We start from the raw sequence: 25,132 nt of genomic DNA, 5'->3' as shown, positions 1-25,132 counted from the left end.
TGAGGAGGAGAACGACTTTGACAGCCATTACACTTCCATCCAACGTAGTAACCCTTATGGGGTCACTTAGAGATTCAGAGGGAACGCCATTCTCCTTCGCCCAGACACCATCCATGAAGTTACCTGCGGCTCCAGAGTCTACCAAGGCTTGAAGGGGAAGCTCGTGGTTGTCCCAGGAAAGGGTAACTGGAATGAGCAGGCGGGAGTTGGATGGATGAGAGGAGGTTATGTTTCCCGTTACCGTCCTCCCAGGCCTGCACGGGAGAGTGCGTTTTCCCTGGAGCCCGGGACACGTGGAGAGGAAATGGCCCGGTTTGCCGCAATATAGACAGCATCGCTCCCTCATCCGGCGGTCTCTCTCAGCCTGGGAGATGCGTCCAACCTGCATGGGTTCCGGTGGAGTCAGCGGGGATAAAGGTGGAGACTCGGAGCTGGGACCTATAGGAGCTAGGGTGAGAGATCTACGGTTGAGCTCTCTCTCTCTCAGACGCTGGTCTATGCGTGAAGCCAACTTGATCAGGGACTCGAGGTTGTCCGGTGGTTCCCGAGTGGCCAGTTCATCTTGGATGGTGTCGGAAAGACCCTTCAAAAAGCACACTGTGAGCGCCTCGTCATTCCAGCCACTCGCTGCTGCCACCGTGCGGAACTGGATGGCATAGTCCGTCACGCTGCGCCGACCTTGGCGGAGAGTCAGGAGCTGTTTGGCTGAGTCAGGACCGCTGGTAGGACCTTGAAACACTCGCTTGAATTCTTCAGCAAAGGTAGAGTAGCTGGCACAGCAGGGACTTTGGGCATCCCACACAGCAGTAGCCCAGGCTAGGGCTTTTTCCGACAGCAGGGTGATGATATATTCTATCTTGGACCGGTCGGTGGGATATGACGAGGGTTGCAGCTCGAAGGAGAGAGAACATTGGGTGAAAAACCCCTTACAACCACTCGGATCACCTGAGAACCGTTGGGGAGGCGGCAGACGAGGTTCAGCCAGGGGGTTAACTGCCACGGGCACTTGAATCTGATGAACTGGAGCAGAAGCGGTTGCAGGAGAAAGTTGATCAGAAATCTGCTTTATGGAAGTCATCATCTCCGACAGAAGTTGAGAATGTCCAGCCATTAAGGCCTCTTGCTGAACCAGAGCAGCTTCGTGACGTTGGACAGTCCCCTCGTGGTGGGACAGCATGGGAAAAAAGTCCTGGGTACTGGCTGCCTCTGGGTTCATTTTAATGGCTCAGTGTTTCTATCAGGACCCGGTGCGAGAAACAGTCACTAAATCGGCAGAACCCAGAAGATGAGGCAGACACAGCAGTACTAGAGATGGTGGTTTAATAAAAAAAAGACATCTTCCAAAATACAAAGAAAATCCACAAAGTGGTAAAAACAGCAAGGGAAAAACAAACCTCAAAAGACTAATACAAAATACAAAAGAACAAAACCAGAGAACCTCTGGAAAATCCAACAAGAGAAAAATACAGTGGGGAGAACAAGTATTTGATACACTGCCGATTTTGCAGGTTTTCCTACTTACAAAGCATGTAGAGGTCTGTAATTTTTATCATAGGTACACTTCAACTGTGAGAGACGGAATCTAAAACAAAAATCCAGAAAATCACATTGTATGATTTTTAAATAATTAATTTGCATTTTATTGCATGACATAAGTATTTGATCACCTACCAACCAGTAAGAATTCCGGCTCTCACAGACCTGTTAGTTTTTCTTTAAGAAGCCCTCCTGTTCTCCACTCATTACCTGTATTAACTGCACCTGTTTGAACTCGTTACCTGTATAAAAGACACCTGTCCACACACAATCAAACAGATTCCAACCTCTCCACAATGGCCAAGACCAGAGAGCTGTGTAAGGACATCAGGGATAAAATTGTAGACCTGCACAAGGCTGGGATGGGCTACAGGACAATAGGCAAGCAGCTTGGTGAGAAGGAAACAACTGTTGGCGCAATTATTAGAAAATGGAAGAAGTTCAAGATGACGGTCAATCACCCTCGGTCTGGGGCTCCATGCAAGATTTCACCTCGTGGGGCATCAATGATCATGAGGAAGGTGAGGGATCAGCCCAGAACTACACGGCAGGACCTGGTCAATGACCTGAAGAGAGCTGGGACCACAGTCTCAAAGAAAACCATTAGTAACACACTACGCCGTCATGGATTAAAATCCTGCAGCGCACGCAAGGTCCCCCTGCTTAAGCCAGTGCATGTCCAGGCCTGTCTGAAGTTTGCCAATGACCATCTGGATGATCCAGAGGAGGAATGGGAGAAGGTCATGTGGTCTGATGAGACAAAAATAGAGCTTTTTGGTCTAACTCCACTCGCCGTGTTTGGAGGAAGAAGAAGTATGAGTACAACCCCAAGAACACCATCCCAACCGTGAAGCATGGAGGTGGAAACATCATTCTTTGGGGATGCTTTTCTGCAAAGGGGACAGGACGACTGCACCGTATTGAGGGGAGGATGGATGGGGCCATGTATCGCGAGATCTTGGCCAACAACCTCCTTCCCTCAGTAAGAGCATTGAAGATGGGTCGTGGCTGGGTCTTCCAGCATGACAACGACACGAAGCACACAGCCATGGCAACTAAGGAGTGGCTCCGTAAGAAGCATCTCAAGGTCCTGGAGTGGCCTAGCCAGTCTCCAGACCTGAACCCAATAGAAAATCTTTGGAGGGAGCTGAAAGTCCATATTGCCCAGCGACAGCCCCGAAACCTGAAGGATCTGGAGAAGATCTGTAGGGAGGAGTGGGCCAAAATCCCTGCTGCAGTGTGTGCAAACCTAGTCAAGAACTACAGGAAACGTATGATCTCTGTAATTGCAAACAAAGGTTTCTGTACCAAATATTAAGTTCTGCTTTTCTGATGTATCAAATACTTATGTCATGCAATAAAATGCAAATTAATTACTTAAAAATCATACAATGTGATTTTCTGGATTTTTGTTTTAGATTCCGTCTCTCATAGTTGAAGTGTACCTATGATAAAAATTACAGACCTCTACATGCTTTGTAAGTAGGAAAACCTGCAAAATCGGCAGTGTATCAAATACTTGTTCTCCCCACTGTATATGTTCACAACAAGGCTTGGGCTGGGGCTGGGTGCTAACATACAAACACTGAGCAAGGAACTGAGGAACACACAGGGATTAAATACTAACAAGGGAACGACATACAGGTGCAAACAATAATTAGAGCAAGGGAAAAACAAAAGGTACAAAAAAAAGGTGCAATGGGGACATCTAGTGACAAAAAACCAGAACAGTCCTGGCCAAAACCTGACACTATGTAACGAGACGTGATCTTAGTTATCAGCCTGTGAAGACTCCTTAATCTTCCAACAGTCTTCTTATTATTTATAGCCTCGGAGGGGTAAGAATGGAATATGTGATCTGTGACTTTTTATCATTCAAATAAAGCATTCAAAGATCGTTTTCTGAAGCCTGGTTCCGAGGCTAGCTGCAGCGTGACTCCAGCTGGGTAAGTTTAATGTAGTTAGACGTTCTTACTCTGGAGACGCAGGTAATTAAATGCAAACGAGGGGAGCCGCTCCCACTTGGTTGTCCACCATATCCCTAAGTCAATCAAAGATAGCACGAGGAACAATTCCATTTGAAGATCCGGAATAACCTCCGACAAGCAGATTTGTAATTACATGTCCTTGTTCCACTTGTGTCATAACCTATCACTGCTAAACCCTTATTACAGTATAATTACATAGTATTTACATAGTAATTACATGTAACTACTATGTTATAAATATCATGTATTACTATTTAGTTACATATTCATTAGTGTACATTTAAGGTGAAGTGTTACCGAAGTCCCATTTTGAAGTTGTCAGGCTGTGTGTCTGATGTGTGTTTTAATGGACTGTACACACTTCCTTGAATGCTCAGAGACTGTGGCAGTGCTGTCCTGTGTTTGACTTGATTCTATCTTTGCACGACTATAAGTAGTCATATTTTGTCAAATCAAAATAGTAAAAGAGGGCAGATGCAGTTGAAAAGACAATCTGCTTGTCAAACTGTAGAATAGTGGTTTTCATTTCCTGCTTCATAGATTTGTAGTGATTGCCTGGACCTGCCCACTGGGCACAGACATCAGTTCAACGTCTAGTTTTGATTTACATTTGGTTGAGTTGTCAACTAACGTGAATTCAATGTGAAATCAACAAAAACAGTCACCATGTCAATGGATATAGGTAAAAATGTGGCTGAAAATATTCAAAATTCCCTTTACGTTGATGACTTTATTCAAATCCAATCAGTTTTCCCATGTTGATTCAACGTCAGCACATTAACTTTTTGTTGTTGAAATGACATGGAAACAGCGTTGATTTCAACAAGTTTTTGCCCAGTGGGGTGACTTCTCAAGTGGGGTTGATCAGCTGATTAGCAGCTTGAAGAAAATCCAAGCTTTCAATACCGGCACTCTGAAAAAACACTGTCATCCAATGATCAGCTCCAACCTTACGGCCATGTTTGCTTCTGTTATGTTTACTTAACTTAAGTTTGCTTCTGTTCTATGGTAAGAATTTGATTCCTTCTTTCTCAGGGATTTTTGGACATGAACTTCACTGAGTTCCAGAAGAGTGGTGCCAACATCACCGGGTTCCAACTAATGAACTACTCAGACGAAAATGTCAGCAAGGCCATAAAGGAGTGGGTGGACTTTGACAGCAAAGACCTTAAGCTACCCAAGAGAAGACTGAAGGTATGATCAAACTGTCTCAGAGATCGTTCCATTCATGTTCTCAAGGTTTCAATAAACATATATCAGCCTCTAATGTTGCCTCCTCGGACTTACCCTCTTAGTACACAGGAGCCCTCACATACGACGGAGTGAGCGTCATGGCAACAGCCTTTCAGAACCTCCGGAAGCAACGTATTGACATCTCCCGGCGAGGCAACGCTGGCGAGTGTCTGGCCAACCCACCAGCTCCCTGGGGCCAGGGTATCGACATCCAGAGAGCCTTACAGCAGGTAGGCAGATAGCACCACTCACTCCACAGCCACAGACAATAGAAGGACTAGGCTTCAAACTCAACGCTAGCTGCACAGGCAATTAATCATGTATGACTATGAGAAATACTGTACAATAGAAAACAATACTAGCTTAATTAAGTACTATTGTGTTAAACCCTCAGTTAAATGCAAACGTGTGAGCTATATGTACAGTACAGTAATCCTTAAATAGTTATCTTGTGACCTGTAGACTTGTAGGATTTCAAATATTATGTTAGACATCATACAATGTCAACACAACCAGCTGGTAATATTGGAATCCTGAAATAGCAATCTTGTGTTCTAGAGATAAGAAAAGGACATTTCTGCAGTTTTTGCGTCTAGCTATAATATAATCAGACAGTATTGTGTAAAAGATATATTATATCGGTGGTCGGCAACAGACGGCCCGCAGGCCAAACTGGCCCGCAAGGGATTTTTTGGGGGGGGGGCTCACCAAAGTTTTTAATGATTTAAAAAAATATATATATATAGGATTTTAGCTTTTGGTCAAAAAGGACTGATAAATCACCAGGAAATCACAAAAATGTAGTGTAATTTAGGAAATCTGTTTCCAAGTATTCCCACCAATATAAAAAGGAGACGTTATAACTTCATCAAAGAGGTCTCTTTTCCCCCGACCATCCGCTCAGACAAAAACCGTCCTGCAGATGAATCTAGTTGCCTACCCTTGTATTAGGTGTTGATTTCTTTGCGTACTGTAGCTACTTAAAATGACTTGAGCGTTATTCGTTTTCCAGATTCCAAGGTTGCACAGATACAGGTCTCAGAGAGTTAACAGTTCTTCATACCAATCCTGGTCAATATCTGGTTTGTCCTACAGGTTCGAATTGAGGGCTTGACTGGCCATGTCCAGTTCAACGAGAAAGGCCATCGGACCAACTACACGGTCAGCGTCATGGAGCTGAGCCCGAGTGGACCACTGAAGGTGAACTGGGACTTGTCCATAACCTCTAGAATTATCAATCAACCTCTTTTTATCCTCCTTGGAGGGAAATCTGTTGTGTTAGATAGTTAGATAGGATACTGTATGACACTTGACCTTACGAGTAGGAGTAATTCATCAGAGAACATCACCCTCAATGGACTCATCTTCTCAACTGTCATTTTCTGTACACATTATTTTCATCTTAACTACAAATCCTTTTTTAAGACACTTTGTTAAAAAAAAAACTTGACTAGTCATTCACTAGCATTGTGCCCAGCAACAAGAACCTCTGGAGCAAAATTGAACCGCTGGAGCAACATTGAACCGCTGGAGCCACATTGAACCGCTGGAGCCACATTGAATCGCTGGAGCCACATTGAACCGCTGGAGCAAAATTGAACCGCTGGAGCCACATTGAACCGCTGGAGCCACATTGAACCGCTGGAGCCACATTGAACCGCTGGAGCCACATTGAACCGCTGGAGCAAAATTGAACCGCTGGAGCCAAATTGAACCGCTGGAGCCACATTGAACCGCTGGAGCCACATTGAACAGCTGGAGCCACATTGAACCGCTGGAGCCAAATTGAACCGCTGGAGCCACATTGAACCGCTGGAGCCACATTGAACCGCTGGAGCCACATTCAACAGCTGGAGCCACATTGAACCGCTGGAGCCACATTGAACAGCTGGAGCCACATTGAACCGCTGGAGCCACATTGGCTTTGCAAAAAATGTATGTCCAATGTTCACATCATACCAGTATGTGACATATTTGTTTTCATAGCGCAGTTGTAGGATTTTCATATTATTTATTCATATGCGAAGAATTTGTTTGTCAATCAGAAAATGATTTACCCTAGCTCTTCGAGTTTCTAATATATCCATTTATATTTCATATGAGAAAATGCACAGCATATCAGAGTAAATGAGCTCAGCAAAAAAAGAAAGGTCCCTTTTTCAGGACCCTGTCTTTCGAAGATAATTCGTAAAATCCAAATAACTTCACAGATCTTCATTGTAAAGGGTTTAAACACTGTTTCCCATGCTTGTTCAATGAACCATGAACAATTAATGAACACGCACCTGTGGAACGGTCGTTAAGACACTAACAGCTTACAGACGGTAAGCAATTAAGGTCACAGTTATGAAAACTTAGGTCACTAAAGAGGCCTTTCTACTGACTCTGAAAAACACCAAAAGAAAGATGCCCAGGGTCCCTGCTCATCTGCGTGAACGGGCCTTAGGCATGCTGCAAGGAGGCATGAGATCTGCAGATGTGGCCAGAGCAATAAATTGTAATGTCCGTACTGTGAGACGCCTAAGACAGTGCTACAGGTAGACTGGACGGACAGCTGATCGTCCTTGCAGTGGCAGACCACGTGTAACAACACCTGCAGAGGATCGGTACATCCGAACATCACACCTGCGGGGAAGGTACATGATGGCAACAACAACTGCCCGAGTTACACCAGGAACACACAATCCCTCCATCAGTGCTCAGACTGTCCGCAATAGGCTGACAGAGGCTGGACTGAGGGCTTGTAGGCCTGTTGTAAGGCAGGTCCTCACCAGACATCACCGGCAACAACGTCGCCTATGGGCACAAACCCACCATTACTGGACCAGACAGGACTGGCAAAAAGTGCTCTTCACTGACGAGTCGCGGTTTTGTCTCACCAGGGGTGATGGTCGGATTCGCGTTTATCGTCGAAGGAATGAGCGTTACACCGAGGCCTGTACTCTGGAGCGAGATTTGGAGGTGGAGGGTCCGTCATGGTCTGGGGCGGTGTGTCACAGCCTCATCGAACTGAGCTTGCTGTCATTGCAGGGAATCTCAATGCTGTGCGTTACAGGGAAGACATCCTCCTCCCTCATGTGGTACCCTTCCTGCAGGCTCATCCTGACATGACCCTCCAGCATGACAATGCCACCAGCCATACTGCTCGTTCTGTGCGTGATTTTCTGCAAGACAGGAATGTCAGTGTTCTACCATGGCCAGCGAAGATCTCGGAGGGTTGGATCGGAGGGTGAGGGCTAGGGCCCCCCCCCCCCCACACACACACAGAAATGTCCGGGAACTTGCAGGTGCCTTGGTGGAAGAGTGAGGTAACATCTCACAGCAAGAATTGGCAAATCTGATGCAGTCCACGAGGAGGAGATGCACTGCAGTACTTAATGCAGCTGGTGGCCACACCAGATACTGACTGTTACTTTTGATTTTGACCCCCCTTTGTTCAGGGACACATTATTCAATTTTTGTTAGTCACATATCTGTGGAACTTGTTCAGTTTATGTCTCAGTTGTTGAATCTTGTTATGTTCATACACATATTTACACATGTTAAGTTTGCTGATAATCAACGCAGTTGACAGTGAGGACGTTTCTTTTATTGCTGAGTTTACATGAATGCAACCAGCGGCTCATTGGCTATAGTACTCAGTGAACCAGAGTCTCATTGGCTATAGTACTCAGTGAACCAGAGTCTCATTGGCTATAGTACTCAGTGAACCAGAGTCTCATTGGCTATAGTACTCAGTGAACCAGAGTCTCATTGGCTATAGTACTCAGTGAACCAGAGTCTCATTGGCTATAGTACTCAGTGAACCAGAGTCTCGTTGGCTATAGTACTCAGTGAACCAGAGTCTCATTGGCTATAGTACTCAGTGAACCAGAGTCTCATTGGCTGTAGTACTCAGTGAACCAGAGTCTCATTGGCTATAGTACTCAGTGAACCAGCAGCTCATTGGCTATAGTACTCAGTGAACCAGCAGCTCATTGGCTATAGTACTCAGTGAACCAGAGTCTCATTGGCTATAGTACTCAGTGAACCAGAGTCTCATTGGCTATAGTACTCAGTGAACCAGAGTCTCATTGGCTGTAGTACTCAGTGAACCAGAGTCTCATTGGCTATAGTACTCAGTGAACCAGCAGCTCATTGGCTATAGTACTCAGTGAACCAGCAGCTCATTGGTTATAGTACTCAGTGATCTTGCATACTGTATTTGGAGCAAATTCCTCATATCATTTGGTATGCAAGGTACTTGTACATAAAGATGACTCTCTTTAATGTTATCACAACACAGTCTTACAACCTGAGAGTAAGATAATCTGTCCCTGACGTACAGTAGGAGGCGTTGGTTATCACTGAGTATAGCGTAAGGACTAGCTAGGGGATTAGCCATGTGACTTAATGGATGTTCTTATGCCCAAACAAAGAGGTGTAATGGGTTTGCACTCAATAAATATATTGCATAAAGCTTACTTCATTATTCAAATTGTTCTCACTGTATCAGGGATAGCGTACACTGTCGTCTTTACAGCCTTCTTCAGTGTGTAGGTACAACTTTCTTTAATTCAAAACAGCATTTGTAGGGAACAGCAGATGGGTAGCAGGTGGTTCTAATCAGGGTTGCCTCTCATCTGCCAATCAGGGATGTGGCTTTTCTGGTCTACCTGTATACAAACTAGTCACAAAAAGATACACAATTATAGGGTACGGGAGCGGGCACGAAGTACAACTCACAAATCAATCACCCCAGGTGTCCGCTCGTCTAAATATATCACATCAATTGATGAGAGAGCCCACCACAAAGGACATCAGGCAAAGCCGTTAATACATATTTGGGGCCCTCATAAACGATATGCTAAATCTGATATGGACAGTGTTCTTATGCCCACGCTACATGTGTGTATAGGCTAATTGTGCTTCATAAGCCAGTGATATTAATATTTCTTACACTATAAATAGAAGTGTATGGTTTCCTCCGCTGTGTGTGTTGATACACTGTACCCTTTCTGACTGCAGGTGGGCTACTGGAATGAGAATGAGAACTATGTGAACACAGCTGTATACACACCGGTGGTTGAAGAATTCTTCGGACTGCAAAACAGGACCTACATAGTGACCAGTATCCTTGTGAGTCTCACTAGAATGAATGAATGACATGTTATTTTCGTGTGGAATCGCCAGTTGGCTACCCATCCCTTATGGGATTAACTGACACATGAACAAACATTACAATAATTCACTGTGATAATTTAGTAATACTTCTTCTAGCTTAACTGATAGGCTCAATGTTTGGATGCTGATAATGGGTTTCACTGACAAAAAAATAACAATTGTTTGAGGCTGTGTTTGATATGGCTATACTGGAAAATAGGGATTTTTAGGTTGGATTCACACAGGAATAGAAATTAGTGGCAACTATCCCAGAAAAATTGGACAGTGAATTTATTTAAACTTTTCATATCCAAATGGCAGGGTTTCTATTTGGTACAGCACATTCATCCATCTAAGAAATCCCTAAGACGGGCTATCATTACCAGTGGGTCAAGTCATCTACATGAGGGAGGGAAGGGGAGAGAGTGAAAAAGAGAGAGAGAGAGAGGGAGAAGGAGAGAGTAAGGGATGTGGAGGGAGAGAGTAAGGGATGGGGAGGTAGAGAGAGAGAGAGAGAGAGAGAGAGAGAGAGAGCGAGAGGAAGGGAGAGAGTACGGGATGGGGAGCGATAACCCTTGCGTGTCTCAAAATGCTTCTGGCTAAATCTGAACTCTGAAATAGTGTCCCTGTGAAACTATCTCAGCCCCACGATTTCCAGATTGTACTCTATGTTGTGTTCACCCGTGGCCTGGCCATGAGGGCTGTTTTCACAGCAGCTCTGTTCTGCTTTACCTGGAGGGCAGACCCAGAGCTCCACACAGCCTCTTTACAGTCATCCTGGCCTGGCCAGCCAGAAATAGCAGGAGCGCTGCTTGCCCATCAGATCTGAGTCACCCCACACTGAGGAGAAGGTGTGAGATTGTGTCCAGACCCCCAGGGGTGGCCAGTTCCTCACTATGAATAATGTCATTTGAAGGCCCCTTCGTATACACAAAGCAATTGACAGAAATTGGTGTGAAGCCCAATGGTTGTAAACAAGTTCATATATTATACCGTACCATGTACAACTTTTTTTATCCAGGGCCCCCTTTTTAACATTTGAAAAATGTCACAAATGCCTTCCCCAAATGTTATTCCGCTACCAAATATGTTTTATTATGGTAATTTATATGAACCCTCAATTTAAATTATATTCTTCTCTTTTACAGAAAGTGATTAGATCAATTGATAGCGACAGAGTATCAGATTACTTTCCAAGCAAAGTCAGATTTCTTTGACTCCTCAACTTTAGAAACGCGTAGCTCAGCTTCCAAATGTCATAAAGAAAAACCAAAGTTATTCTCATATGCATCCGAGGGACTTCTTCCTCTGGTATTTTACCACTTGTTTCTAGCACAACGCATCGCAGATTTATGTATCGTTTTAGATTAGTATAAACAATTGCGAATATATATATATTTTTTATATATATATATATATAATCTACGGTATGTACTTTTTTTTACCCCTCAAATCAAGGAAAGTCCCTGGAACCCCTAGAGTACATTATCCCAGAGAAAGCTGTACAGGAAAGCTTTATAAATGCCCCTTTTAAAAAATGTGTGAAAAATGAATGGCGAATGCGTGCAGAGTGAAGAAAACCAAGAAAAACAAACATCAATGTTGTCCTTCATGTTTCCTAGGAATCTCCATATGTGATGCTGAAGAAGAATCATGAGCAGCTGGTGGGGAACGATAAGTATGAGGGCTATTGTGTGGAGCTGGCCGCGGAGATCGCCAAGCATGTGGGCTATACTTATAAACTGGAGATCGTAGGGGATGGCAAGTACGGAGCCAGAGACGCTGAGTCCAAGCTGTGGAACGGGATGGTGGGCGAGCTCGTTTATGGGGTTAGTAACCATCTCATGAACACACTGGGCAACTCACTAGGCTCAGAGAGAGGAGAAATGTGTTAATTGTACAGTCTCAGTCAACACAGCTGTCCATGGAATTCGTCCAATAGCAAGGACACATTTTGAATGCAACCACTTTCGGGTTTATATACTGTAGTAGCTGTAACCGAAATGTTGCAGATGTGGTACAGTATCTGTCGTTTATACAACGGGTGGGTCTAATCCTGAATGCTGATTGGTTAGAACCGCATTCCAGCCGGTGTCTCTTCCACAAGTTACTACCGGCTAAGTCTATGACGGTAAAATGCCTATTTACTCTGTTCCATCTGACTGTGCAATCCACTGTCTCATCAGCCCAGCCAGGCAATTTATAAACTTCATCTTCACTATAAAAAGCATCTTGACATTATTTCACATTTCTTTTAGACTAACATGTAGTTTTCCAAGGACACACCATCTTTTATCTCAACCTTCACTCTAGCCTTTCCCCCCCAGTCAATATTCAAGATTTAATATTCATACAGACACGACTTTAAGCCTTAATCCTAACATAACAAATGTATGCAAAAGATGTGTGCAATGATTTCGTTAGTGAATGTTTGTCACATACTAAATACGTACAAATAAATTCAATGTGGCCTATAGTATAAATAGTGTTTCGTTGTGTTATTTTATAAGTCTGGAGCATATACAGATCTACATTGTACATTCCTTTGCAACTGTAGCCAAAGGACATACTGTAGCATAGTTTATTTCATTAGAATATTATGTAGGTTTGACACACATCCTTTGTGATAACAATAACATTGTGTTGGAGAAGTATTTCACAGCTTTACTTCAGAAAGGACGCAGCGTGTCCCTACAAGTTCTAAGATATATTCGGACAAAGGTCCTATACCTCTCACTTTACATATCCAGCAGCTTCCTCAATGTCAAAACACATAGCCACACAATTCAGATGGGCCTTGATAGGCTGCCAATGTTGAAGTGATAGTGTAACAAATAGTCAAAAGCTGTTGTCTGGTAACCAAAGATTTGGGCAACAGGCAACAGATTGAGAACAGTACCGTATCTGGATTTGTATTCCAGGAAGGCTGTTATTGAAACGTCCCTAACAGAACTGTCACTTCTCATATCTTCCATTGTTCATGTGAATCATGTCAAAACACTATTTCTCTGCCCTCAGGAACTTGAGATGAAAGATACGCTCCTAGTTTGGTCTAGGGTACAGTAGAATGTTTGTTCTGTCCTTACAATGACAGAGGTGCTGGGTGGACTCAACCAAATCAAGTCTAGCTTGGGGGGGGGTTTATTTTTCTCTCTCAGTGTTGTAAGCCTGATATTTCTTGAAAGCGATTCATTATTATTCAGCTTGAAAAGGCTCCGTGTTTATGTAAGCTGGAGAGTGATTTTAGAAAGTTGTCTTATGGGAACAGAGTTTACTATTACTGAGCCGTATGCTAATCCTTGCGATTTACATTCCTTCACATCACCTTAAAGGGGCAATCTGCAGTTGTTACATCTATTTATTTAATTTTTTTTACTTTTGGACCCATTGATCTTGAATAAAATTGCTTATTGATGCCTCATGAGCTTAGTTCAAACCCCATCAGAACCCAAAATATAAGCTTGTTTTACTCCATTATTATAAACAAAGTAAATGTAAACAGACACTATATAGCCTCAAGATATGGTTAAAACTATCATTTTGATGTCGTGGATGGTAAAGTCCTTGAATCGATAGCTCTGTCTATGAATTGAAAATGGTTACATTTATTTTTTCTTTATTTAACTAGGCAAGTCAGTTAAGAACAATTTCTTATTTACAGTGACTGCCTACACCAGCCAAACCTGGACGACGCTGGGCCAATTGTGCGCCTTCCATCCATAAAGACTTCAAGTGGATATGACAAAAGCATTTCCTTAAAGGGGCAATCAGCAATTGCAACAATAACAAAGCATTTTCCCAGCCCCTGCTTTGGTAAAAAGCAGCTGCTTGTTGGTTGTGATACAGCCTGGATTCAAACCAGGGTTTCTGTAGTAACACCTAAAGCACTGAGATGCAGTGCCTTAGACCGCTACGCCACTCAGGAGCCCTGGTTTCTTTAGCCACATCCCTCAGCTTTTTACCAAAGCAGGGGCTGGGAAAATGCTTTGTTATTGTTGCAATTGCTGATTGCCCCTTTAAGGAAATGCTTTTGTCATATCCACTTGAAGTCTTTATGGATGGAAGGACGAATACAGAGATGTATTTCTGAGTGTTGGGATACTGTTTGAAGGACAAATACAGAGATGTATTTCTGAGTGTTGGGATAATGTTTGAAGGACACATACAGAGATGTATTTCTGAGTGTAGGGATAATGTTTGAAGGACACATACAGAGATGTATTTCTGAGTGTAGGGATACTGTTTGAAGGACAAATACAGAGATGTATTTCTGAGTGTAGGGATACTGTTTGAAGGACAAATACAGAGATGTATTTCTGAGTGTAGGGATACTGTTTGTGAATGATACATTGAGGGAGAGCTACATAGATGAACACGTAATTCTCTCCTTGACTCCTAGAAAGCAGATGTAGCAGTAGCGCCGTTGACCATCACCCTGGTGAGAGAGGAGGTGATCGATTTCTCCAAGCCCTTCATGTCCCTGGGCATCTCCATCATGATCAAGAAGCCCACCAAGTCAAAACCTGGAGTCTTCTCCTTCCTCGACCCACTGGCCTACGAGATCTGGATGTGCATCGTGTTTGCCTACATCGGTGTGAGCGTGGTTCTCTTCCTGGTCAGCCGCTTCAGCCCGTACGAGTGGCAGGGGGACGACTCAGAGGGAGAGGAGGGCCAAGAGCAGCAGCAGAGACAGCAGTCGTCCAGTCCCAGGAGAGAGCCAGGACAGTCCCAGTCCCAACCAGGCCAAAACCAGGGCCAAGGACAGGGCCAGTCCCAGTCCCAACCAGGCCAAAACCAGGGCCAAGGACAGAGCCAGAGTGAGGGGCACACCAATGAGTTTGGGATATTCAACAGCTTGTGGTTCTCGCTGGGTGCCTTCATGCAGCAGGGCTGTGATATCTCGCCAAGGTAGGCAAACGTTTTTTTGACCCCCACTGTTACCTGTAGTGTTTCCACGAACAACATCCTTTCACACTATAATAGTCTCCCCACAGTGGAGCCGTGGAAGATGAGTCATCAGCAGAAAGGATACAGAGGCATCCTGCAGAACAGATCAGATCAGATCAGAAGACATCAGAACATATCAGAACAGATCAGAACAGCACAGATCAGAACAGATCAGATCAGAACAGCACAGATCAGAACAGATCAGGAACAGCACAGATCAGATCAGAACAGAACAGGACAGAACAGATCAGAACAGAACAGAACAGATCAGAACAGAACAGATCAGAACAGAACAGATCAGAACAGAACAGATCAGAACAGAACAGAACAGAATAGATCAGAACAGAAAAGAACAGACCAGAACAGATCAGATCAGAACAGATTAGAACAGATCAGAACAGATCAGAACAGAACAGATCAGAACAGGACAGATCAGAACAGAACAAGAGCAGAGTGACAGACTGACTGACAGTATGACTGGACTGGGCCTTCAGGAGCCTGTGTTCTTATCACAACCCAAGACAGCAGTCATGGGGTCCAGGCCAGACCCTGGTCAGGGGTTCCCTAGGCCCAAGCCAAGCCCCAGGGTCCAGTCCAGGCTGCTGTTGGAGCTGTGTGTAGTTGTGCTCTTATCAGGTCAGACGTGGACATCAGCAGAAGCTTCTCAGAGAAGAGAGACAAAGATATTCCCTAAAATAGGGGTATTTTTGGCACACAAAAGAGGGTGTATTTTTCATGTTGATTCTTGGTGAATAGGCATGTCAAATTCAAAAGAAGAATTGGAGAAATTAGATGGATTCAGATTCAGTTACGGTTCTTACAGGATTCCTTCCTTCCAGTGAGTTAACGTGAAAAGAACCCTTTCGGATGGATAACTTTACATTGTGCCTCCTGGATCTCGTTGAAAGAAAATATATTTTCATATATATTGGATTGCAACTGTTAAATAGTTAAGTAGTTATATAATTAAATAGTTATAGTTAAATAGTTATATAGTTAAATAGTTATATAGTTAAGTAGTTATATAGTTAAATAGTTATAGTTAAATAGTTATATAGTTAAATAGTTATATAGTTAAATAGTTATATAGTTAAATAGTTATAGTTAAATAGTTATATAGTTAAATAGTTATATAGTTAAATAGTTATATAGTTATATAGTTAAGTAGTTATATAATTAAATAGTTATAGTTAAATAGTTATATAGTTAAATAGTTATATAGTTAAGTAGTTATATAGTTAAGTAGTTATATAGTTAAATAGTTATATATTTAAATAGTTATATAGTTAAATAGTTATAGTTAAATAGTTATATAGTTAAGTAGTTATATAATTAAATAGTTATAGTTAAATAGTTATATAGTTAAATAGTTATATAGCGAGTGTGTCCACTGGGATTATTATAGACAAAAAAAAGCAAGATTATTTTTTATTTGTAAAACGGCCAATGACAGCCAAGCATTGATGATCATGTGACCAGCATAAGACCCTCAATATTTATTGGTAAAAGAGCATCAAGCCCATCACCGTGACCTTTCACCCTGTGAAGTTCATCATCATTTATTTAATCTGTAGCCTAATGAAGTGGTTTCCCGACCAGTCGTAGTGGGAGGGACCACACAACATATCAATCACATGACTCCCCAGTTTACTTTGATATAATGGTTATTATATCAATATTATTTTAATTAAAATATTAAAATATTATTTAAATTAAAATATTATTTAAAGCGCATAAAAGCGTTTCCACCCAAATTTCTCACGTAATTCATTTCCCCAAAAAGATCCCATCTTGTCTAGCGTGTTTTGTGGACATGTGGAAACATTTTTTTTAAACATTTTTTTTATATTTCCATCGGACCCGTCATGTCATTATTTTTTACCTGACTTTACTCGCATAAAAAAAAAAGGTTTAATAAAACCTGGTTAGTCTCACATCCTTTGTACTATTCGGCGTCTGACTTAAACCACAAGACTGATTTGAAGCTGGTTTCACTTCCTGGGTGGAGGTGGTGGGGGTGGAGTCACACCCGTCGGATACTTTCCTCTTGTTCAAATTAATCTTTATTAGTCACATGCGCCGAATATAACAGGTGTAGACTTTACCGTGAATTGCTTACTGACAAGTCCTTAACCAACAGTGCAGTTCAAGAAGAAGAAAATATTTACCAAGTTGACTAAAATAAAAAGTAACACAATAACAGTAACGAGGCTGTGATTTGACTATCAAATCAGTATTATTGAGCTGCCTCAAGGTTACCCTGAAAACTATGTCCCCATCAACCAGCTGTACAGGTAAGAGACAACCTCTTCATAGACATTCTACATTCAGGTAAGAGACATCCTCTTCGTAGACAGAATACATTCTCTATTCAGGTAAGAGACAAACTCATTATTTAAAAAAACGTGGGCCAGTTGTGTGCGACCCTGTGGGACTCCCGATCATGACCGGTTGTGATACGGCCCGGAATCGAACCAGGGTCTGCATTGACGCCTCTCAAATCAAATTTTATTTGTCAAATACACGTGTTTAGCAGATGTTATTGCGGGTGTAGCGAAATGCTTGTGTTTCTAGCTCCAACAGTGCAGTAATATCTAACAATTTCACAACATATTCCCAATACACACAAATCTAAGTAAAGGAATGGAATTAAGAACATATAGACTAAGATACAGTAGAATTGTATAGGAACTTAAAACTTTCCACCTTCTGTCCCGTCGATGTGGATAGGGGGCTGCTCCCTCTGCTGTTTCCTGAAGTCCAACGATCATCTCCTTTAGTTTTTTTAACGTTAAGTGAGAGGTCGTTTTCCTGGCACCACACTCCCAGCATCCTCACCTCCTCCCTTTAGGCTGTCTCGTCGTTGTTGGTAGTCAAGGCCACTACTCTAGTACTGAGATGTGCCACTTGGGAGACGTTCTACATTCTATGTTATATATTCTACAGCCTACATTCTATATTATACATTCTATATCCGGCTTTGGTGGTATCTACTGCAGATCTATGTGTGGCCTTATTCACTGCTCCCTTGCCACATGGCAGGACTACCATTATCATTATCACAATGCCTTGCCCCTTTGTTTCCAGCTAACCATACTGTACTGTGTCCTGCGCCCCTCCTGCCTGCCTGCCTAGCCTGACCCACGCCTGCCCCTTTGTTTCCAGCTAACCATACTGTACTGTGTCCTGCGCCCCTCCTGCCTGCCTGCCTAGCCTGACCCACGCCTGCCCCTTTGTTTCCAGCTAACCATACTGTACTGTGTCCTGCGCCCCTCCTGCCTGCCTGCCTAGCCTGACCCACGCCTGCCCCTTTGTTTCCAGCTAACCATACTGTACTGTGTCCTGCGCCCCTCCCTGCCTGCCTGCCTAGCCTGACCCACGCCTGCCCCTTTGTTTCCAGCTAACCATACTGTACTGTGTCCTGCGCCCCTCCTGCCTGCCTGCCTAGCCTGACCCACGCCTGCCCCTTTGTTTCCAGCTAACCATACTGTACTGTGTCCTGCGCCCCTCCCTGCCTGCCTGCCTAGCCTGACCCACGCCTGCCCCTTTGTTTCCAGCTAACCATACTGTACTGTGTCCTGCGCCCCTCCCTGCCTGCCTGCCTAGCCTGACCCACGCCTGCCCCTTTGTTTCCAGCTAACCATACTGTACTGTGTCCTGCGCCCCTCCTGCCTGCCTGCCTAGCCTGACCCACGCCTGCCCCTTTGTTTCCAGCTAACCATACTGTACTGTGTCCTGCGCCCCTCCTGCCTGCCTGCCTAGCCTGACCCACGCCTGCCCCTTTGTTTCCAGCTAACCATACTGTACTGTGTCCTGCGCCCCTCCTGCCTGCCTGCCTAGCCTGACCCACGCCTGCCCCTTTGTTTCCAGCTAACCATACTGTACTGTGTCCTGCGCCCCTCCCTGCCTGCCTGCCTAGCCTGACCCACGCCTGCCCCTTTGTTTCCAGCTAACCATACTGTACTGTGTCCTGCGCCCCTCCTGCCTGCCTGCCTAGCCTGACCCACGCCTGCCCCTTTGTTTCCAGCTAACCATACTGTACTGTGTCCTGCGCCCCTCCCTGCCTGCCTGCCTAGCCTGACCCACGCCTGCCCCTTTGTTTCCAGCTAACCATACTGTACTGTGTCCTGCGCCCCTCCCTGCCTGCCTGCCTAGCCTGACCCACGCCTGCCCCTTTGTTTCCAGCTAACCATACTGTACTGTGTCCTGCGCCCCTCCTGCCTGCCTGCCTAGCCTGACCCACGCCTGCCCCTTTGTTTCCAGCTAACCATACTGTACGGTGTCCTGCGCCCCTCCCTGCCTGCCTGCCTAGCCGGACCCACGCCTGCCCCTTTGTTTCCAGCTAACCATACTGTACGGTGTATATTATATATATTGTAATGACCTGACTAGATCATAAATGAACAATTGTCCAGACAGAGGCTTGAGTTTGCGAATTGACGGTTTATTAAACCAACTTTACACAGGCTACTGTTTGGGCCGTAGCACACGCCAAATAGATGACAGATAACCCACAAGCCAATCGTGACCTTCTCTTGTGAAGCCCAGACGTAAGAGAGAGAGAACAAAGGCTAAACCTGGTCTTAACTTCCAATGCTCCATCCCCCTGCCCAACCCCCCTCCACGCCACTCCGCCAACCACCAGGATGCCCGGCATCAGAACATTCCAGGCATTCCCGTGATTGGCAGATAGCAGGTTGATTGACATGTCGGACCCCGCGAACACTGGGTACTGGTCAGTACAACACAACCACCTCCTAGCCTAACACATAACACACAGCTGTCTGTGCGGGTCGCTACACAGCCCCCCCACCACAAAGTCCCTCGTCCCCGAGGGAACAAACAAAGTCTTTGAAGCGACCCGGAGGTCTCCTTTGCCTGCGTGGCCGTGATGGTCGCAGAGTGCCCCTCTGGGAACCAGGGGATGAAGGCAGGGATATGGGGGACAAGGAAGCGGGAACGGGTAATACAGTCCGTGGCTCTGGGGAACCACGCAGTGACACAGGGGGGGAGACAGGGGGAGTGGGCTGTCTGGAGCCTTGTCTGCGGCACCTGGGGGTGGGTGCCTGGAGAATGTCATTGCCAGAGAGGGGAATTGTGGGGGTTCCTGGGGTTTGGGGAGAAGAGGCCCCTCTGTATGGGGCTAACCTGTCCCGGTGCAGTGCCACCTTTCTCCCCCTGGGAGGAAGCTGCACCCGGTAAACAACCTCCCCTACCCTCTCCAGGATACTGCAGGGTCCCACCCAGTGACTGTCCAACTTGGGGCATCTGCCTTTTTTCCTTAAGGGGCTGTAGACCCAGACCAGCTCCCCAGCCACAAAGTGCCTTCCCCGGGTGTGCACGTCATAGTTCCTTTTCTGCCTCACACCTGCATTCACCAGCTGCTCTCTGGCGAAGGTGTGGGCTGTCTCCAGGCGGTCCTGGAGTCTCCGGGCATACTCCGGCCCCGGAGGAACATGAGGGCTATCCAGGGGCCGACCAAACGCCATCTCCGCAGGGGTGCGGATCTCTCTCCCCAGCATGAGGAGGGCAGGCGTGCAGGAGGTGGAGTCTTGGACAGCGGAGCGGCATGCCATGAGGACCATAGGCAGGTGCTTGTCCCAGTCACGCTGGTGTTTGGAAGAGACGATGGCCAGCTGCTGTCCAAGTGTTTTGTTGAAGCGCTCTACAAGGCCATCACTTTGAGGATGGAGAGGAGTAGTGCGGGTCTTGTGCATACCCAGCCTCTCACACATGGTGGCGAACACACGGGACTCAAAGTTTCTGCCCTGGTCGCTGTGGATGGACTCTGCAGCTCCAAACCTGCTGAACATCCCCGCTGTCAGGGCGTCGACGATGGTCTCTGCCTCCTGGTCAGGCAGAGCATAGGCCTCGGGCCATTTTGTGAAATAGTCCATGGCCGTGAGCACCCAGCGGTTTCCACTGTCTGTGGTGGGGAACGGCCCAACTACATCCACTCCCACCCTCTCCATGGGAGCCCCCACTGGGAACTGTTGGAGCTGAGCATGAGAGCGGCCTGGGGGGCCCTTTCTCGCTGTGCAGTTGTCACAGCGGCGACAAAAGTCCTCCACATCCCTCTTGTGCTGCCCCCAGTAAAAGCCCTGACGGAGACGGCGCAGTGTTTTTGTGACCCCAAAGTGTCCAGTCCCCACCCCCCCATGAGTACTCTGGAGCACAGCCTCCCGCAATGCTTTTGGGACCACCACCTGCCACCTCTCCTCTCCCGTAGCTGACTCCTTCCATGCCCGCTGTAGCACGCCATCAGCCAGCCGCAGTCTCTCAAACTTCGACCACAACCCTTTGGTCGCGAGTGAGAGCGCTGTCACCTCTTCCCATGGTGGCCTCACCTGCGCCTCTACCCACTGTAGCACTGGCTGTAGGTCTGTGTCCCGTCCCTGCTGCTGCCGCCATTCAGCCACGTCGACAGTCTGCAGCTCACAGCAGACAGGCCCGCTCGCCCGACACACTGTGGCACAGACACCCTCCTCTGCACGCAGCTCTCTCTCCCGTCCCTCTCTCCGTTCACAGTGGCGGCAGCCGTCTGCAGTACAGGGCCGACGGGACATGGCGTCGGCGTTGGAGTGGCGTGCCCCTGCCCTGTGCACCACCGTGAAGTCATACGGCTGAAGCTCCTCCAACCAGCGTGCCACCTGCCCCTCTGGCTCTCTGAAAGACATGAGCCACTGGAGAGCAGAGTGGTCAGTCCTTACAGTAAAGGGCAGACCACCCAGGTAGTACTTGAAGTGTTTGACGGAAGCCACAACAGCCAAGAGCTCCCGCCGGGTGACACAGTAGCGGCGCTCATGTTTGTCAAATGTTTTGCTGAAGTACGCCACCACTCTCTCCCCCTCTGGCCCCACCTGGGCCAGCACCCCACCCATGCCCACATTGCTCGCGTCTGTGTCCAGGATAAAGGGCAAGGTGAGGTCAGGGGGGGCGAGCACGGGGGCCTCGATCAGTGCACGTTTGAGGGTGTTGAACGCCTCCTCACACTCCACTGTCCAAGTGAAAGCCTTGTCCTTCGGCAGCAGGCGGTTCAGTGGAGCAGCAACGCTTGAGAAGCCCCGTACAAACCTCCTGTAGTACGAGGCCAGGCCCAGGAAGCTCTTCAGCTGACGCTGGTCGGTGGGGGTGGGCCAGTCTCTGACAGCCCCTACCTTGTCCTCCATGGTGCTGATCCCCTCCTTCCCCACTCGGTGGCCCAAGAAGGACACCTCTCTCCTCATGAAGTGGCACTTCTCGGGGTGGAGCTTCAGACCTGCGGCAGCCACCCTCTCCAGCACACGCCGTAGCGCCCCCAGGGCTGACTGGAAGGAGCTGCCATGGGCCAGGATGTCATCGAGGTATACCAGACACTGCTGTCGGGGGATGCCATCCAGCACCCTGTCCATCAAACGCTCAAAAGTAGCTGGAGCGTTGCACAGGCCAAAGCACAGGACCTTGAACTGCCAGTGTCCTCTGTTAGTGGAGAACGCAGTTTTGGCTCTGGCCTCTGGGGAGAGGGGCACCTGCCAGTAGCCACTGCGGAGGTCTAGTGAGGAGAACCAGGAGGACCCCCTAACCAGGTCCAGCGACTCATCGATACGTGGTATGGGGTATGAGTCCTTCCTAGTTACCTCATTCAGCCGCCTGTAGTCCGCACAGAACCTCAGCTTACCCCCCTTCTTCGGAACCATGACGACTGGCGCCGCCCAGGGGCTGTCTGAGGGCTCAATGAAGTCTGCCCGCTGCATCTCTAACACAGCCTTGTCTGCCGCCTCCTGGCGTGCCAGCGGGATACGGCGGGGACGCATCTTGATGGGTCGAGCATCACCTGTGTCGATCTCATGCTGCACCAGATGAGTCTGACCCACCTCTTCCTCACTCAACGCAAAGCTGTCTCTGAATTCAAACAGCAACTGCCACAACCGTTCCTGCTGCTCGGGGTCAAGACCAACACAGTTCCTCCCCCATATCTCCCTCACTGCAGACAGTGTCCTCTCCTCTCCCATCTGGGGCAGCTGGGCTGGGGGGGCGCGGCCCGGGCTCACAGAGGGCTGTGTCATGGAGGTAGCTGGGGGAATGTAACACACCGCCGTAGGTGACAGGGGGACTGGGGAAAAGTCACACACAGCTGTGGGGGAGGGGGGGCAGCCATGAGTCTCTGCTGCTTTAACTGTTGGAGTAAAGGGTTTGTTGGGTTGAGTGAATGTGACATTAGGGGGGGCCATGGTGACTTCCGGTCCTCCCTGGAAGCTCAGTGTGCCCCTATTTAGGTCTAACTGGCAGCCTGTGCTCCTAAGAAAGTCCAACCCCAGGATACAAGGGTCCTGCACAGCCGCCACCCACACAGGATGACGCACAGTCCTGCCCCCTACTGTCAGAGTCATTATTCCCTTCCCTTTCATGGGTGCCAGCTCACCTGTGACTGTGCGGAGCTGCACAGTTGTAGGCTCACACTGAGTCCAACCTGGCACAATATCTGGCCTCACCAGGGTTACTGTGGACCCAGTGTCCACCAGGGCGGAGCAGGGCACCCCCTCCACAGTGACAGGGACATGACAAAAGTCCCCAACACAGGTCCGGCCCACCACAACAACAGGCTCCATCCGCTTGCCCTCGTCTGCTTCTGGGGGAAGTGGAGCCTTGCTTCCCCGTCTGTGCCGGTGGGCTCCTCCTGAAGATGATGGTGGTTGGGATAGAAAGCCAGGGGTCCGCACTACCCGGTCTATGCGGACCCCGAGCCGTTTCCCTGAGCTCTGGGGGACATGGGGCAATCTCGGCGCAGATGGCCTGGCTGGCCACAACCCCAGCAGACCCTGGGACCAGGGCGTGTGTTTCGTGCCGCCTGTAGCGACACAGCACGAATGAGTTCTGTCATTTCGGCCACCCATGCAGGCTTTTCCGGCTCCGGGCTGCTCTGCCCCCCAGCTCGCACAGAGGGTGTGTCTCCCTGCACCCCCACCAAAGCCCCAGCTGAAGCCCCAGCCCACACCAGCTCCCTCTCCAAAGCCATCTCCAAGGCTGTCTGCAATGACTCAGGATGAGCCAGCTGGGTCTGTATGCGCAGCTCCGTAGGAGAGAGCGCCTGTATGAACTGGTCCCGTGCTAGCTCGCTCTGCACGGAGGGGGGCATGTGAGCATATGCCCGCCGAGAGAGGCTCTCAATGTCATTAGCTAGCACCCGTAGAGGCTCTCCAGGCTGCCTGCGTCTATTACTCAGTTCGGAGCGCAGTAGCCCGGGCTGTACACACTGTCCATAGCGCCTCCTCAGTGCTCCCACTAAAGCACCATAATCATGTCTGTCCTCGGGGCTAATCAATATCAAACAGGCCAGAGCTTCATCCGTGAGGCATAAAGCCAACTGCAGTGCCCTTTCTTCATCCGACCACCCCCTAAAATGAGCTAACAGTTCAAACTGAGCATGAAAAGCTTCCCAATCCGCCTTACCGGAATACTTCGGGGTCTTAACAGATACGGACGCAGCCGGGAACTGGGCGCCGCCATGTTTGTTTACATCCTGAGCCCCAGATTCCTCGTCACGCCGCGTCGACGTCACCACTTCGGTCCGCCCACCAGAATCCGCGCGAAATACAGTCGACGAAGCACTCATGCCCGCTTCAGCCGCCATCGCTCTAACGTCCTCCCTCAAGCGGCCTCTGCGCTCCGACGCCCTGGCGATCTCCTCAGCCAGAACCCCCGACGTCCATTCACACGCACCTCTTTGGCCATAATCGTCCCCTACCTCCACCTTCACTTTCGGATTCCCTCGAAGCATTTTCAATCCCCGTTCTCACCTACGGTAGCTAGCCACATAAGTCAGCTAGCTAGCTGGCTAACTTGTATCAACGTTTTCACTTCTGACACCAATGTAATGACCTGACTAGATCATAAATGAACAATTGTCCAGACAGAGGCTTGAGTTTGCGAATTGACGGTTTATTAAACCAACTTTACACAGGCTACTGTTTGGGCCGTAGCACACGCCAAATAGATGACAGATAACCCACAAGCCAATCGTGACCTTCTCTTGTGAAGCCCAGACGTAAGAGAGAGAGAACAAAGGCTAAACCTGGTCTTAACTTCCAATGCTCCATCCCCCTGCCCAACCCCCCTCCACGCCACTCCGCCAACCACCAGGATGCCCGGCATCAGAACATTCCAGGCATTCCCGTGATTGGCAGATAGCAGGTTGATTGACATGTCGGACCCCGCGAACACTGGGTCCTGGTCAGTACAACACAACCACCTCCTAGCCTAACACATAACACACAGCTGTCTGTGCGGGTCGCTACAATATTATGATT

The 25,132-nt window shown here is 47.4% G+C and overlaps 1 protein-coding gene across 4 annotated transcripts in view; it reads left to right on the top strand.

The window, feature by feature from the left end:
• Positions 1-25,132, top strand: part of LOC139537851 (glutamate receptor 1-like) — a 113,118-nt gene that overhangs the window by 65,939 nt on the left and 22,047 nt on the right. For all 4 annotated transcript variants that reach the window (XR_011667608.1, XM_071339694.1, XM_071339693.1 and 1 more), the window contains exons 6-11: positions 4,560-4,718; positions 4,820-4,987; positions 5,853-5,957; positions 9,765-9,875; positions 11,522-11,728; positions 14,299-14,807. Coding sequence is in view for 3 of the 4 variants with exons in the window: in XM_071339694.1 (XP_071195795.1) it covers positions 4,560-4,718; positions 4,820-4,987; positions 5,853-5,957; positions 9,765-9,875; positions 11,522-11,728; positions 14,299-14,807 (1,259 nt within the window). In the remaining variant the exon portion in view is untranslated. The remainder of the gene's footprint in view (positions 1-4,559; positions 4,719-4,819; positions 4,988-5,852; positions 5,958-9,764; positions 9,876-11,521; positions 11,729-14,298; positions 14,808-25,132) is intronic.

Source organism: Salvelinus alpinus, chromosome 13 (genome assembly GCF_045679555.1).
Source record: "Salvelinus alpinus chromosome 13, SLU_Salpinus.1, whole genome shotgun sequence".
In the NCBI taxonomy this organism is placed as follows: Eukaryota; Metazoa; Chordata; class Actinopteri; order Salmoniformes; family Salmonidae; genus Salvelinus; species Salvelinus alpinus.
This window is presented reverse-complemented; position numbering and strand designations above follow the sequence as displayed.